The sequence below is a fragment of the Chrysoperla carnea genome, chromosome 5 (assembly GCF_905475395.1).
Source record: "Chrysoperla carnea chromosome 5, inChrCarn1.1, whole genome shotgun sequence".
NCBI lineage: Eukaryota > Metazoa > Arthropoda > Insecta > Neuroptera > Chrysopidae > Chrysoperla > Chrysoperla carnea.
In genome coordinates this window covers 6,003,004-6,020,802 of record NC_058341.1, presented here as the reverse complement: position 1 = coordinate 6,020,802, position 17,799 = coordinate 6,003,004, and the positions used below count along the sequence as shown (strand labels likewise).

Genomic DNA, 17,799 nt, shown 5'->3' with positions numbered 1-17,799 from the left:
TAAGTTTTACCGCTATGTGTGTCTGTTTGTCTGTGTGTCTGTCTCTGGCATCATAGCGGCTAAACGGATGAATCGATTTGGATTTATTTTGATTCGATTAAAACGTAAATTAATTTGGAGTGTTCTTAGCTAAGTTTCAAGTGCGAGTTTAGGATTCCGTACCCAGAATAACCTAAAAAATAGGCGATGATCCTCAAAATCGGTTCACTTTGGAGAAGGCTCTAGGAAAAAAGGTAATTTTATGGAGAGTGTTCTTAGATTCGTTTCAAGGGCGAGTGTAGGATTTCGTACCCGAAAAATTTCTTGGGTTTTTTATTTTAACTTGAGTAAATTTCACTTGTAAACATTTTCTTCTTATTCTTGAAACTTTTCGAGCACATTTTCACATTGCATTTTCTGTTTCCTCCATGAGTTATCACAAACTAATCAGTTATCGTTAATTTGTTGGGATATGATCAACTGACAGTTTACAAGACCTTGAGTCAGCGGGCCCCTCCCTGAATTCCATGAATAGATAAGCTGATATGATATAAATTTTTTAATACGTTACATACTTTACACATCACCTAGTGATAATAAAGAAATTAATAGTTTTTATAACTGTATATCAACTTACTACCCACTCTGTATATTTTATACATAAATTATATTATACTTCAGTCTCTAAAACTATTATTAATAATATCAATGTACAAAAGTATATCTAATATAATTATGATAATAAGATCGCGTCATATCGAAACCAATATATTATTATTTCGTATAATATATAATGAAATTTGAATGTCATTATATTATTTGTCCTTCTAAATAGTTCAACATATACTATTATAGACCGTAAGATAGTGACATATTATGATACTCATTTGCTCGCTTCTATTGTGGGTCAACCAGGTTTACTTATCATTAATTTCAAATTTCTAAACTAGTACAAACCTATTTTTATAAGGGCTCCAAGTATGGAATTTCAGTATACGTGGTGATATCGTTTTTCCGATATTAGATTCTATCATATAATTTATTTAATAAACATGAATGGTACAGTCGATAAAATTATAAAACTTTTTCACAAAATGTTGGCCGCTTCCAAGACTAAAACTCCAATCGGGACAGAATTTGACCCAAATATATACAAACATCAAAAATATATAATAAATACAGCGCGAAAGCATTTGGGTATGGGGCTCGAAGCAATGGTTCAGAGCACCTAGCCAAATAGACCCTTGTACTCTATCCCCGCTACGCTTTTCAGTGGCTATTATAACCAACTGATGTACTGAAACCCAGGATCTGCCTAGCGCTGAGTTTCCTAATTTCTTCTGGTTCGACTATGGCCGGACCAAACCATTTCCTTCGCTGCTGTATGAGCGCCGGGCAGTAACAGAGAAAGTGGATCGATGTTTCGTCTGAATTTTTTCCGCATCTGTTACACGCGGGAGATTGTCTTTTTCCAATCTGATGTTGGAACTTGTTCAGGTTATCATGCCCTGTGAGTAACTCTACGATGACTTTAATATCAGCTCTGTTTAGTTTCAAGATCTCCTCGGCTCTGTTACCGAGCGAGTCTCCTTCACCCAACAGGCTTTTGGCGATTCGCCCTCCCTCGTAGCTGGTCCATGCCTTTAATTGTTGGTTTTTCAGATTATCTCCTAATCTGTTAAGACACTCTTGGTTTTAAAATTTTTCTATGACTTCCCTCAAATTTTCCGTACGAACTTTTTTTGATGTAGCTATTAACTGTCAAAGCAAAATTGACTGTGTATTATTGGATCCCGTGTTTGATGATGTGTACCATTATTTTTTCAACGAGATTCATCATAATAGCTATAATATAATCAGTAAAACAAGCACTGTTAATTATATTAATATTGATATTCAATTTTCAATACAGTATGAATCAGTGATGTTCCAGTGCGTCATCAATATAACTTAAAAAAGTCTAGAGCTACAAGACGAATTTTCTTCACAACTATTCACTACTCCGGGCTACCGTTTTAGTGCACGGTAGATTTTAGTCTCCCATTGATAATAAGGAAGTCTGATAGTAGGATAGTGAAAATCGTTTTCGCCATTTTGTTAAAAATTGTGGAAGCGATGGGAAATCAAGGAAGTTAATAGTATATTTATTATTAAAATACTTAGCATAAAAGTAATGTTTCATGTTTGAGCTATTCCGAATAGAAAATATCTATGGGTTAGTTAGGATATGTGGTGAAAATCTTGGTTTATCTTCAGAAATCCCAAAATAACTCATATTTTAGAATCGATTCACTATCTAAGAAGCGAAGTATACCAGGATGTGATAAAGATATGCGAACATAACTGGATGTTTAATAATTTTTAGAAGCTTTCGAGTTCTTGATTCTAAAACGATGAAATTGAATGCTATTAACTTTTGAGCCATCCTGTATATTTATTACATACTGTGTAATATTATTCCCATGTCTATTTTGTAGGTTATTCTAGGAAAGTTATCGTATGTAGTGATAATAATATTTATTGTTCCCAATCGTGGTATAATAGAAAATCTTTATAGGTTAACAAGATTTTAAATTATGCTTTTGTGTTATGCGCAATTTTAGAGCATAAATATACATAATATTAAATTAATAAATGCATTATATATGCATTGCATACACCTTTCACGTTTCAAATAAATTACAAAAGTTCATCTATTTACTTTTAGGTAAAGGTCACACGAACGTCGATTTTAACACACGTATGTTGGAATTAATTTATTAGAAATTAAAACTAATGTGCGTTAAAATTGACGTACATGTAAATAGCTCCCTTTAAAATAAAGTATTTCTCAAACGGAAGCATTCTTAAAATTTTAATTTAATATTGAGTTCATCGAAGATCCATCATTTGATAAACAGATACGACTAAAGTTAGAGTATTAATGATTGAAGAGCGATATCTATATTATCAAATTTATAAGCAGCACTTGCACATAATATATTATACATTTTTGTAGTTGCGTGGTATTGTAAAGCTAAAAATAACACATTATTTGACTACAAAACATCTATTTGGTTTATATGAATGTACCGTGCAATAAACCAAAACTTTTTTTAAATTCTGTAGGGAAACAATCACCTTAACTACAAAAAAAAGCTATTAGCCATAATAGATTAAAATGGTCCACCCTCGAAAAGATGAGAATCTAAAAAGTGTTTTTTACAAACTTTTCTTTTTTCAGGCAATGAAAATATTATCAAAGAAACGTTTAATGAAAAAAGCTGGTTTATTTGGACGAATGACACCGCCAAGACGTGGTTCCAAATCTCAAGCAATAACTGCAGGTGCTGGACCAATACTCAGTGCTGGCAGTAGTACTGAAACATCAACAACATCGCCAAGTAAAAGTGGCTTAAAATTACCGACAAGTCCATTAGATCGTGTTTATCGTGAAATAGCTGTGTTAAAAAAATTAGATCATCCCAATGTTGTGAAATTAGTTGAAGTGTTAGACGATCCGGTCGAAGATCATTTATATTTAGTTTTTGAATTGTTGGAAGGTGGTGCAGTTATGACAGTGCCCTCGGCAACTCCAATTACTGAGGAACAGGCATGGGCATATTTTCGAGATGTTATTTTAGGAATTGAATATTGTAAGTTAAAAATTATTTTTAGAAATTACTTTTTAGAAAAACTAGCTGAAGCTATTTTGAATCATATTACTCAAATTTCTGGCTAAATTTATGAAAAGTGTATCTTTTCTCAAATTTTGATTGAAACCGAAAAAGTACGATTCATTTTTTTTCTCATTTTGAAGAGAGTTTTCCCAAAATTTTTTTTTATTACAGTACATTACCAAAGAATAATTCATCGTGATATCAAACCATCCAATTTATTACTCAGCGAAAATGGCCGTTTACAAATAGCTGATTTTGGTGTATGTAATGAATTCCATGGGTCTGATGCATTTCTTAGTAATACTGCTGGTACGCCAGCATTCACTGCACCTGAAGCTTTGGGTGAATTAGCAATGTTTAGTGGAAAGGTAATTATCGCATTGATCTGCGGCCAAGCATTCTGAAAGATATCCAACTTTTTTGTATTTTCAATTTTATAGGCTGCTGATATATGGTCAATGGGTGTTACATTATTTGCATTTGTTTATGGTAAAGTTCCATTTTATGATGAAAATATTTTGGCATTATATTCAAAAATACGTCATGATCCAGTTGAATTTCCTGAATCACCAAAAATTTCTGATACGTTAAAAGAATTAATTACCAAAATGTTGGTAAAGGATCCTAAAGAAAGACTTACAATACCAGAAATTAAGGTTTGTTATTTCTTTGCTGACAAATTATGTTTATTTTGCAAACATATTAACTGAGTTGTTAACTTTCGTCACAAAAATAGGGCATTATAAGTTTGCTCGCTATATATGTGTGTCTGTCTGTTTGTCTATGGTACCGTAGCTCTTAAAGGGGAGGGGGTAAGAATCGATTTTCACAAAAGGCGCCCAGTGTAAAAAAATGTGAGGAGTAAAATTCAATTTTCGAATAACCCTAGTTATGTTTTTGGTGCGCATTCTATCATGCGCACATTTCACTTTTTAGTAATGCATGTGTATAACTTATATAATTATGTGCTGTCGAAAAAGCATCTATTGTTTAAGGAATAAACTCCAGACCTGCGGCAGGGTTGACAAAGCTAGTAATGGTTCTTAGATATGTTTAATGAAAATCGGTCCAACTATCGGTCCAAAAAAGAGTAGTTTTATAAGTTTAAAGTGTTTATCTGTTAACTATGTGTTTGTCTGTGGCATCGTAGCTCCTAAACGGATGAATCGAATTGATCGAGAATGTTCTATTGATTTATTTTTCAGGTTAATAAATGGGTAACTCGCGATGGTGAGTTTCCACTTCCAACTGAAGAAGAAAATTGCGTATTGGTTGAAGTCACGGAAGAAGATTTATCAAAAGTTGTCACATCAATACCAAAATTAGATACATTAATTCTTGTGAAAACAATGTTGAAAAAACATAGCTTTCAGGTAAGAAAATTCCGTATACATCCAATTTTTTTAAATTTCCAAGATTTCCAAGTAGCTTGCAAATCGAAAAATTCGTTTTTCGAGAAAGCAACAATTTTGTCAACTCGGATCCAAATCTGTCGAAATTAATAATAAAATTGATTTCAGAATCCATTTACACGTCGAATGCCAGCCAGTAGTAGTCATCGAGCATCGAATGCAGCTGAAACGGCAGTTCGTTGCACAATTCCCAAACATATTGGTAGATCTGGTCGATCCAATTCAGCGCCCGATAGCTATAATTGGAGAACCGAACGGTAAATATTATAATTTTTGACAACTAATACCGGTTAATCTTAAATTGATTCATAACATTAACCTTTACAATTTTTTATTTTCAGTCCGCTATCAATAGACACTCCATTAGAATCCGTAACAGAGGTAGCTGATCCAGGAGAATCAACTCAGTCTGATCAAAGACGGTGATAAATAATTTAAATTAATTTAAAAGAAAAAATAAAACTCGTTAATAATTAATTAATTATAATAATTTTTAGAAGTTAATTATTAATGTCATTTTTATACAAATTTATAATACTTTTTGTACTGATTTGCAAACGTATCAATCTAATTTATAGCTTTTAAAGTGCGCGAGCATCTTCTTGAAATTATAGAATATTTAGTTTCTGTCAGATGCTTGTCGATATAGCAACACCGAACGTTTTCGAATATTAATACGATATCGAATATTCTGTTAAAGATCGAAAACTATCCGGGTTGTCGCTGGAAAGTATCTGGCAGAAATCAAATAAACCTTAGTAGCCTTTTTGTGTTCCCTTGTGAGTTGAACCTCGAATCAATTTGGTCTCAAAAAGAATATTCGGTCTTAGAAGAGCTGTATTGATTATATTAGATTGATACAATAATATTTTCTAAACAATGGTCGAAATTTGCATAAATAGAGTCGAAATGCTTTTATTGATTACAGCAACGTCATCATGGTCATTACCAAGCAACTAGAATTTCAATAAATAAAATAGCAAAAAATTGAAGGACTACCGGTACATTATAAAAAGTGCTCTATTTTCGTTGTTATTTTTAAATACATGACATTTTCGTACAAAACATCAAAATAGCAACACATTTAAAAGTAACATCGAAAATGGAATAGCCTTTAAAATTCGAATTCCATAGAAAATTATACTGTACCATCATTTTTTAGGAAAAATTCCTTCAGTGTTACACAAAATAACAACGTCTTCCTTTTAGTTTATTTATTAAATATTTCGATCATTTAAAAAATATTGCAATTGTGATTTTTAACTTACATGTAATTTTAAATAAATAATTGATTATTTTAAAAATATGCATCGGAAGTACCTTAAAAAGGAGAAGTTAATATTTAAGAAGTATTTTGAAACTTGGGGATATTTTTGTAAAGGATCTGCTTCTCGCAAGCTAAAAAACGTAAAACCGGATTCGTTTGACGAAAGGTTGAGTAGTTTTTGAAATATCACCCAAAATCGAATACGGAGGGTGATATTCCGGATCTTTTTCAAACACTATCTCGGTAACTTGTTGCTCAATCGCAAATTCAATTAGATTTTCGCGTTTTTTTTTTTCTTGAAATAATCCAATTTACAAATTTTCATAATCTTCAAGAAAAGAATCCTTTAAAAAGTTCCATGAAAATAATTCCTTAAATGATCGCACCCCTTTTAAGGTAAATTCCTTCGTATATTAAATTTTGTTGTTACTTAATTTTAAAATACAACATTTTTTTATTGTACATTTTTTGAATGTAAACAAAACAAAAATTAAGGACTTATTACATAATATTTCATAAATATTTAATTAGATTTGTATTCGAATCAGAGTTAATTATAATCGGAATCTTAATGAATTTTAAAAGTTACAGTCTCGGTGCTTATCATCATGGATTGTTAAAATGGGCACTGAGACTATTAAATAATTGTCCAAATTAAATAATTATTATGCACAACAAAGTTTTTTGAAAAAAAAAAATGCAAAGCTTTTATTATTAAAAAAAAAACTAAAATACGTAAATTACGTAATTAATATTTTATTAAAACAAATTGATATTTTAATATTGAAAAAAAAAGTAATTTTTTATTTTGCTAGTACGCTTTATAAATATATTCATATGTTTAAAAGAAATTGTTGGGACCAATAGTGATATAGCAATTGGATCAGTGAGATTATATTATTTTAAGTAATTATAGGTCTTAGACCAGGCTTAATATTTGACACGTCATTTCAGAACGGCTAGAAATTCGAAAGACTTAAAACTTTAGCTAATAAAACTCAGTATTTGGATGATTGAGCTTTACTCAGTATTTTTTGAGTTAAAAAGGCATAAATTTTATCGCTAATATAAGAATCATTTAAAATATCTCCACACAAATATCAATTTGAATGCCCGGTAATACTTTATTTCGTCGCCAATAGATGTCAGTTGGAGTCATATTTTGCAATTAATGTTTCAGTTTTTCCTAAAAACATGGACAAAACGACGATAAATAGATATTGATTAAGGATGTTATTCAAATACGAAGATAATCGAATCAAAAATGCAATCATTTTGCCCGAAACTCAATAAGCTGTTCGTTAGTACCGTATTTACCATTTAGGCGGCCTCGAAACAAAATTGTTCTTTTTATTTTTACATTAATTTAGATTTTTTGTTAAAAGGCTCCAATGTGAGACCCTAGACAAATTTACGAAGGCCAAAAACAGAGAGAAAAAGTGGGAGTCAAAATAGAAGACAAGTTGAGGGTTCCTGGTAGATTTACGAAGACTCCAAAAAAGCTGCTTAAGGGTGCTACCACCAAAAATCCGCATACGAGCCACATTAGTTGTAAATGCGTCACTGCTGTCAACGCTGCAACGAACTCCCGGACATTTCGTTCTTTCGAGTGTCAACTAAAAGGCTCAAAGAATGTTCATTAAGCTTGCCGAGTAATTATAAATTTCCTAAGCCCTCGTTTATATCAAATATTATGCATGGCCCTAAAACCATTACTTTTGTTTTCAAATTTGAAGGGGGTTGATATATATAGGTATATTTTTTATTGCATTTTACGCAATAATTTAAAGAAATTGTATTTTAATGCTTAAAATGCCTTTAAACTCTGGCGTTTGACGCTATTTTAGCACATCAAATGTAAAAAAAAAATACTGTCAATTGACCTGATGTGATTTTAAATAAAACGTCCCACTGACCCAACGAAAAATAATGACATATTTTCAAATTATTCAACTTTCAAATTGTGATATTTCAGCTCAAAAGGCATTTTCTCTACAAAAAATATACAGCTATGTAATGTGTGCTGCCTATATCGATTGATATTCAAAAGAAATGGATGCTTTGAAAGTCGAATAGTTCGAAAATGTGTCCTTACTGTTCGTGTCAGCATAAAAAGGCATTTTGAACGCTTTAGAAAAGTACATTTTAATATTTAGTCCACAAATTCATATCATGAAATTCTAATATTTATTATACCAAAAAATAGTGATGGGTAAAAAAAAATTGGAGGCGTTGTATTAGAGATAAGAAAGATTTTTTTTGGGAAAAACAAATTTCCAGTTTAAATTATATTCAAAAATTTATATGTCGTAAAAAATGGTCTCTTCCCGTGCTATAAAAAAAACTTACAAGGCTAAGTAGATTGCACTTAATAGATTTAAACAATTTACCTCAACACTTACTTCGTTTTTATTGCTCTGTACATACCCAAATCCTGGTCGAAGCGCGACCCGCGGATCCTGGTCGAAGACTACAAAGGTCAGGATCAATTAATATTCATTACCAGTGTTAAATAAATACAAGAAACTCAGCACCGTCGATATTTTTGTAAAATTCGCTAAATGACGTACGGATCAAGTCAATTTTTGTTTATTTTCTGGAGTATGCGTAGAATGTACAGATCACTAATAACGAAAGTAAGAAATGCATTAGAATTTCGACCTTAGTCATAAAAACAAATTTCGAATATAACAATAGTTTTAATAAAACTTTTGTGGGCTGAATTGCTTTTAAAACAAACAAAAATTATACAGAGTCGCATTTGCTTTAGTTCCCAGACCGAAAATATCGTCATCCTTGGGGCAAGGAGATTGTGCAATTCTTTTTGATAGTTTTAATGCTACTATCATTTCCAGTTTTCAAAAAACGCTTTACTGAATTGCGCAAACTTTTAATTCTCATTCTGATGGTATTCCTAATCTGGAGATAAGAGTGAATGCGATCCAAAAAACAAATTATTTTTGGGATTGGAGAAACCATAAAGAATTTTGAAAATATTAGAAGCATATTAATTACATTTGAAAATGAGCTTATAAAAAATACTTATTGTTGAAGGATTTAAATTAAATAAATTTCTTAATGTCGAGTTTCAAACAAACAATTTACTTCCAGTTTTATAAGAAAAAAAACAGTTTCAAAGCACATATTTCATAGTGTTTATAAATAAATGTTGCACAGTTTAGTGTTAACTTTCTCTCTAATATTTTTAAAAAAATGCACAGACATCGCAGATGTTTATACTATTAGACCCTAAGATGATGACAGATTTAGCACGTTTCCTTACAAAATCTGATTCATATTTCAATCATTTTCAGATTCCACGTTCTATCACAGAATTTATACAGTCTAGATTGCAAAATCGAGAACATTTCGAAAAACAAATCTTTCGATGTCCATTTATGTTTGTCACCATTAAAATAATTCTTAGTCCCCATTGTAGCGCTAAAATTCTTCAGCTCAGTTTATCTAACCTCGAACGTCCTTAAATGAGCTGGCGGAACAAATGAATGTAAATCTGGTATGATTACCGGAACACAGAAACATTCTAGAAATTCAGAAGCCGTGGGTGACTTTACTAGAAATCCGGCACATTGCTGCCGGATACAAACATCAATAGGCATCTGAGAGTTCCATTTGCGAACTGTAAGCTACTCCTTAAAGAAGATATCTTAAAAATGGTCAATCTTGGGTGAAAAAAAGAAACTTACTTGTGGTACTACAAGACATATCTCTACTATTGCATAAGCTGTCATAATGGAGAGGAGGAAAAATCAATGCCTCACCTTCTCTGTCACTGTTCGACTCTTGCTCTGAAAAGATGGACCCACTGGAATTAGCCTTTGAAGACCTCTCCGACCTGAAATCCGTTGATGTCAATGCCTTGTTGTTCTTATAAACAGTTCCAAATGATTCATGAAGTAGAAACCGAGGATGTACCAATCCTTTTTCGGTAACACAACGCACCCTATGATCTAAGTATGTCCCATCCCAGAAGAAGAAACTTTAAACTAACTTAGCCCTCATTACGGCAAGAGTTAGAAAAAGTGACACTCTGAATATCTCATATAATCGGTGAGTATCTTCCAGAATTATCTAAGATCAAATAGTGAAGCCTTTATTTTCCAAAAAATCCTTTTGAAAGAATTATAGTTTTCTTCAAAATATCATGACACACTTTTCTGAAAATTTGTATAAACATCTGTAACCAATTCATATTCAGGAAAGAAATCGGACAAATTCGAGATCGGTAATCCAAAAGGTTGTATAAATATCGAACTTTTTACTCTCAATTTAGAGGAAAATGTTTGTTTTGACCTCTACGATTAACCAAGGTTCTTAGACGTATCGGCCGGAGAGAAAGGTTGTACATCGGTTTGGTACTTCTAGGTTCCTGGCGAATTCTCAAATTTTCACGGTATTTCCTCGAATATTACACTTATCTAATAATAGTCTTTCTGAATAGATGTTTTTTAACTACAATAGTTAAGTCGAGTTCAATAAATAAAAATAAAAAACGTTTCTTCGATATTCGAATTTTAGATATTATAATTAAGAAATAAAGCTTCCATTTATATATATAAAAAAAAAAAAGGATAAGAATATTCAAGTTCAATTTTTGAGCACTGCAAATGAATTAAATTATAAAATAAAGTTTAGATTTTCCGTTGGTTTTCTAAATGTAATTCTAAGACAATCATACAAAACGTTTTCTAAATAAAAATGATTAAAATTTACAAAGGTGTTTTTTCTTGGCCAGCACGAGACGGCTTCGGCTTATTTGCCAATACCAAAATATAAAGTTTTTTTGTAAATATATTAAATTTAAAAAAAATGAATAACTTTTTGACTTTATGAGATAATTATATACCTTACAATTACATGTTTTAAATGGCGTTTATAAAATTTGCAATTTTAATATGTTTCAAAATAAATAAATATATTTGAATAAAACAATTTAAAAATAAATTTATTATTCATAAAAGCTAAAAACATTTATTTATTTATTTTCCCATAGGTATCCCAAGTCCCAATCCATGAAAATAGAAAACAGTGTAACGATCACGGCTTTCCCAAGTCCCAATCCATGAAAATAGAAAGCAGTGGAACGGAGTCGGAGAACAGACTCTCGAACGAGGTTACAGTGAAACAGATATCAGCATCTTCTCAGATAGTAAGGTAGGTCTTCGGGCCCTGGAGGCGTCAAGATTCCAAACGATAATCTATGAATACTTCGAGAAAATGAATCGTCTGGCAGAAAATAACACAGTCAGACTGATCTGGTTACTTGCGTTAAACGGAATGAATAAGAAAATTTGTTGGCACGAAAGGGGTCGTCCCTCTCATCTGAGCCCAAGCCCGGGAGAGTCTTTGCCCCTGTAGAAATTTGCAGAGTGTCAAGTATAAAATGAATTGGGTCCGAAACATTAGATCAATCCATCATGGGAACAATCTAGATGGAGGAACTATGATTTTTCTGTGCGGCATCTAGCCTCAACAAATCATATAGCTTCATCTGCTTAAAATAGCATCTCAGAGTAAAATATACAAAGAAAAATAATCCCGCTAGGGCTGTACAACCACAGTTTTGAAAAATAATCTGAAATCGATGCAACCGGAGCAGTCTAAGCTTGTTTAGCCCAAGCCCGGGAGAGTCTTTGGACCTGCAGAAATTTGTAGAGTGTCAGATATAGAATGAATTGGGTCCGAAACATTAGATTAATCAATCATGGTAGCAGTCTTGGTGGAAAAACTGATTTTTCTGTGCGTCATCTGACCTCAACAGATCCTATAGTTCCATCGGCTTAAAATAGCATGTCAGAATAAAATATGCAAAGAAAAATAATCCCGTTCTAATTACTAACTAACGACACAAATTTTTAGGAAAAAAAAAACCAAATTTTTAAAATATCTCAAGGAAAGTAAAGTTTGACCAAGGCAAATATATAATATTGTAACTAAACCAAGTTTTAATTTCGATGACTTCTAGTGAAATTTAGAAGCCATTACATTTAAACAAATGTGTGTAACATACTAATATTATTACATTTAGAGATAAATTTGTAATATCTTCATTTCTGAAATAAAATTAAAAAAATTTTTTATATTCAAAAATAATGCCAAAAATTTAATACGTTTAGTAGACATGCGCAAACAGTTTGGAAGCAGTTATAGTTATATGGTATGTGCTTGTGTGATGGTTGTGCAAGAATTGTTCATTTTAAATATTAAATTAATATAATAAAAAAATACTTTATCGCTTAAAATATTATTTATAATAATAAAATAATTTATTAAAAATGTAAATTTAATAATAATCGGTTTCAACATGCGTGTTTTTATTATTAAATTAAATTTATAAAAAATATAAAATTCATTTTTGTAAAAAAACGAGGGAAAATCGTCTACGCATGCGCAATCAAAGGGACGCTATACTTGTTGAATATGGCTTGAACAGGTCGGTTGCAATTAGAATTTTAAATTGATTTTAAGTGTTTTATTAAATAAAAATAAGTGGTAATTAACTTAAAAGTTAAAAATAAAGTTTCGTTATAAAATCTTTTAATATATTTGACAAACAAGATAAAGTATTTTGTGTAATTTCTTATAAATATAATTGGCATTGCTTGAATGACTGTCTTTGATAAATTTTTCTTCGAGGAAATAACGAAAAATAAAAATACAATATTTTATTTATCAATTTTCGTGTTTTCGTTGGGTAAGTTCCCAATTTAATGTACAAAAATTATAAATTATGAAAAATATTTGGTTTTTAAAAATGTACGTTAAACTTTCAAATGCTTAAATAAGTGTAAGTTCCACCTGGTGGCAAGCTTTTAAAGTTTATAAAGCGTGGTTTGAATAACTTTGAACTTTGAATGTGTTTCAAGTAAATTTTTCAACATTTGTTTTATAAAATTTTGATTGAAGTGAAAATTCTCTGTGAAGTGTTTTAACTATAAATTTTTCAACATTTAATAAAATAGTGCTTGAAGATGTGTGAAGTTTTTAAAGTGAAAATTATGAGTGAAGTGCTTGAAGATGTGTGAAGTTTTTGAAGTGAAAATTGTGGGTGAAGTGTTTGACCAAGCCTTTTGGATTTGGAATTGACGACGGCGATGGTTGCATTACAATGAGGTAAGCATTACATTTATTCGCTCAATAAACCATGAAAAATCCTTCAATTATGATTCAGGTGAAATCCTTAGTTTAGTATCTCCTGAAATATTCATTTCAAATATATTCTACATTACCGGTACCCAAAATTGCCCAACTTAAAAATTTCCCAAACGGTAACGACTCGAGTAAAGTGTATGTTTTTATGGGAAATAGCGTGTTGATCTCAACAAATAAAACAATAAATATAATTTAATAACTTATGCATTACATAAATGTAGTACAAGTTGCCTATTTATTTTTTATCAATAGTTAGTGTAATATTTGTATTACATAAATGTAATACAAGTTGCCTATTTATTTTTTTATGAATATCAATTGTTATCGTAAACCATACTTTTTTATATATAGGCAACGTATATTACATACCTGGAACATGATTACCCATTTTAGGAGTAATTAAGAACATTTTTAACAACCTTTGATTGGAAATCTTTATTATTAATTGTATATTCCAATAAATTCCGACTTAAACGCTTTCCCATCTCCCCACCGTCGAAACAGACTTGAATTACCACTGTCGAGATAAATATATTTTTCGAATTCATTTTTAGATATAATTTCATTGAAATTGTATTCGAACTTAAGACCTCACTAATCTTAAAATGTTCTTTTATTGCAGCGTTTCGGATGTGAAGCGTGAAGGTAATGAAAAACGGACCAAAAGGTTAGTGATTTTTATATATTTTTTCATTCTAAATAGAAAAGTTTTATCTGCTTTTATAATTTTTGTTTATCAACTATAGGAAGGCTAGATGTTTTTTTTTTAGGAATTTATCTAACACAATAAATATATCTAACATTATGAATTTCATTGCTAGCTTTATGAAAATGGCGCTAGTGTTGTATTAGAAAAGACTTCATTCGAACAGAGTAAAGATAGGTAAATGCAAATATACGGGTTGTTCCGGAAGTAACGAATGCCCTTGTTGCATCAGGTTGAGATGAAAAATTCTCTTCCATTTTTTGATCCGATGCACTGATAATTAGCTATTAGTTAAAATAGGCAGCCAATCAGTAGAGTGCTACAGCGGCAAGAGGTGGGAGGGTAAATAGTAAGAAACTGCTAGTGGGTTACGAGAGCTTCAACGTTACGCTAGCGTGTGCGTAACGTATGCATACGTGCGCAAGTGTGTGAATGTGTAGGAAGGGGCGAAAAGCCGTACATCGGATCAAAAAATGAAAGGACTTAGAATTTTATTTCCTACCTGACGCAACAAGGCGTCCGTTACTCTTGGTACATCCTGTGAAGAGGAGATTCGTCTGTTATAGATTGCCATCGGAAATTTTGAATTAAAACTCTTACACCTCCGGACATTCAAAGATTGTTTTAATACTCACCTTACGACTTCAAAGTCCTGCGTGATTGATTAAAATAATACTCAAAATTTGATAAATTGGGGAAACAAAAAATAAAAATTTTCAAAATTAATTTTATCATTAAGAAATTATTTTTCAAACTCAATTTTACAATGTATTTACAATTTTATGAATATAGAAACAAAAAATATTTGTTTTTTTGAAAAATATTACAATAAATTTTAAGTGTTAGCAAAAACAATTCAGTTTATACCCAAAAATTACTTTATTTTTGGAAACAATTTAAAAATAAACTGGTCTTTATTTTTTGAAATTGCTTGAATCTTATTTTTATATCGTTATCTGGTTAAATATTGGCAGTTTTAATGGACAACACACAGACTTATCGATTATTAAATACAACTCCAAACAGTGGTGGATTTAAAGCGGTCGGAAAAGGAGCAATGATCTCTAGTCTCCTTAGCAGACGAACTCCACGGTCCCATATAGCAGATATTTATCAATTTTGAATGAAATTATGTTCATGTTTTTATAATCAAGGATATCCGTGGCGGATTCGAGATTTTTTACTTTGGAAAACAAGTCTTCCTATAAGAATCGCTTCCCAGACCTTTTTTCTTAAATCTACCACTGCCTCCAAACTTTGTATTTAATGTTAAATCGATAATTTCTATTACTAGATGGAGAAGGCTTATTAATTCCACGGTGTTGATTTATTTTTATAGTTTCTTTCGACATTTATTAGAAAAGGTGTCTATTGTAATCCGAATTATGTTAAATGGTGTATTATTACAAAAAAATTCAATATTATCACATTTAGTTTTTATTTTTATCGTTCCAAAATATTCCGCATTTATTGGAAATTTAAATCAAGTCTATTGGATATTGTTTATTTAAAAAAAGAGTGAAGTAATGAAAAATGAAATGAAAAAACTTCCGTCATTTGGGATTGCACATTCTGACTAAAAAATGTACACATATTATTGTTTTCAATTTCCATCACAGATGTCAGAAGTGTACACTTATACTTAAAAAGTTAAATGGTAAGATTTTCGACGTTTTCTTCTAAACGTAAGAATACTAACATCTAGTGACAAAATGAAAACAAATGTATGCACGAATTTCGAGAAAAGGTTAATTTCCAACAAGTAAGTCTAGGGTCAGACATAGCCATTGGACACTCATTACAGAACGACTACAAACTTGAAAAGGCCGTGTCTAGCAACTTTTTTTTATCTAAGATAGTTTTCGAAGCCAAGCTTAAAATGAAATCATATGATCGTGGAGAAAAAAGTAAAAGAATTGACAAAACAGCCTCTCAAATTTCCAACCCTTCTAAAATGACTGCACAAAACTACAATTGACCCTAGACCTAAAAGGGTCAATAGTAATTAAATTACTGATCAAAAATTTTATACAATGAATTTGAACTTTTCGAAATACTATTTTATATTCTGTTTTTATTTGAAATGTACACATCAATACGATTGAAAATTTTTGAAATTTGTATATACAATTTTCCTTCTATTTTCTTTTTGTTTGAAAAATACATCAAATTGCTCAATAATAATAATAATAATAACAATAACAATACAACACAATAAAAAATACTTTTATAAATAGTATTGAAAATCACATCACAAAGTATGGAAACTTTTATTTTTTTTTAAAGGCCTAGTAGAGCCTGGCGTATTGACAGTCATTTCAATTACTTCTTGCGTTTCTTTTGGGATCCACCCTTTATAGGTCGGGGGGATTTTAACAGAAAATATGGTCTTTTTGAATACTAAAAATCGAGGTAGGTCTTAATGCAGAACGCTGTCACAGTTAGAAAGAGTCATCTTCTTTGTGACTGCGTTCAGCTTTTGCCACAAGGAGGTGGGCCCACTTGAGTCAGCCTTTCTTTGATAACCTCCCCGACCTGATTTTCGATGACGTCAAAGCACTCTTGCTGTTCTTAAATAGCTCCAAATGGTTCATAGAGTAGCGGCCGGGGACAAGTGAATCCTTTTCGGTATCACAACGAACCCTATGATTTAAGTGTGTCCCACCCCAATATTCTAAAATAAATTTTCCCCATATCCTTTAACAGTTACGAATCTGAGCTATTTCGTAATCCTTGAACACTTACAACCGCGTGAGATTTTGTATTATGCATTAAGAACTATATCTTAAGTATTGTGTAAGGGTAGAATTTATTCAACTATTCCATTTTTTTTCTAGTTAAAATCACCCCCTATCTATTAGAATAATATAAATAAATACAATGGTATTAGTTTTATACTAAAATATGTAATTATATTAATACATAACTTTTATAATTGATTAATTAAGGTAGTTCTATCCCGACAGTCCTGTCAAAAATTTTTTTATTATCCATGCTATACGTATCTACATAACTATGGTTTATAAACCAAGTTTTTTTTTTTAATTTTACTGTATCTCCTCTACACATACTGTCTCACACATATACTAAGAATGAATACACATATACTCCCTCCCCTAATATTTAATGGAAACTAAATTGTGAATAATTTTCATTTTTTTTATTCGAAATATTAGTTTTTTTTGTCAAAACGGTAAGTCTCCTTCACTGGAAAAAATTAAAGATTGCCATATTCGCACGCTTCTCTCATTCTACGTGTGTGAATTAGGCTTTTAATTACTTATATTCAAAGTTTTGAAGATCTCTTAAGATTTTACCTGCATTATCCAACTACCTTAATTAAAAATATTGCCATTATAAAATATTAATAACAGTTAATAATTAATAATCGACAAATACACACGTTATTTTTAAATGCCTATAATAAATATGCATTTTAATTATTTATTCATTATTATTAAATTGAATGGCTGTGAGCAAATTGAATAATATTTTTCAAAAAACAAAAATTGAAAATAAAAATCATAGAACACAAAACTAATATAGGCCTGCTAAATAGATCTTTAAAATAATTTTTTTATTATTGAAGAAATCAATATCGAA

General features: G+C 30.8%; 1 protein-coding gene across 3 annotated transcripts in view; it reads left to right on the top strand.

Annotated features, from left to right (window-relative positions):
* Positions 1 to 7,017, top strand: part of LOC123301731 (protein kinase 3-like) — a 169,233-nt gene extending 162,216 nt beyond the window's left edge. For all 3 annotated transcript variants that reach the window (XM_044884610.1, XM_044884611.1, XM_044884612.1), the window contains exons 6-11: positions 3,203 to 3,614; positions 3,810 to 4,006; positions 4,079 to 4,294; positions 4,844 to 5,011; positions 5,159 to 5,307; positions 5,392 to 7,017. In XM_044884610.1, coding sequence (XP_044740545.1) covers positions 3,203 to 3,614; positions 3,810 to 4,006; positions 4,079 to 4,294; positions 4,844 to 5,011; positions 5,159 to 5,307; positions 5,392 to 5,476 — 1,227 coding nt within the window. In that variant the 3' untranslated portion in view covers positions 5,477 to 7,017. The remainder of the gene's footprint in view (positions 1 to 3,202; positions 3,615 to 3,809; positions 4,007 to 4,078; positions 4,295 to 4,843; positions 5,012 to 5,158; positions 5,308 to 5,391) is intronic.
* The last annotated feature ends 10,782 nt before the right edge of the window (positions 7,018 to 17,799 follow it).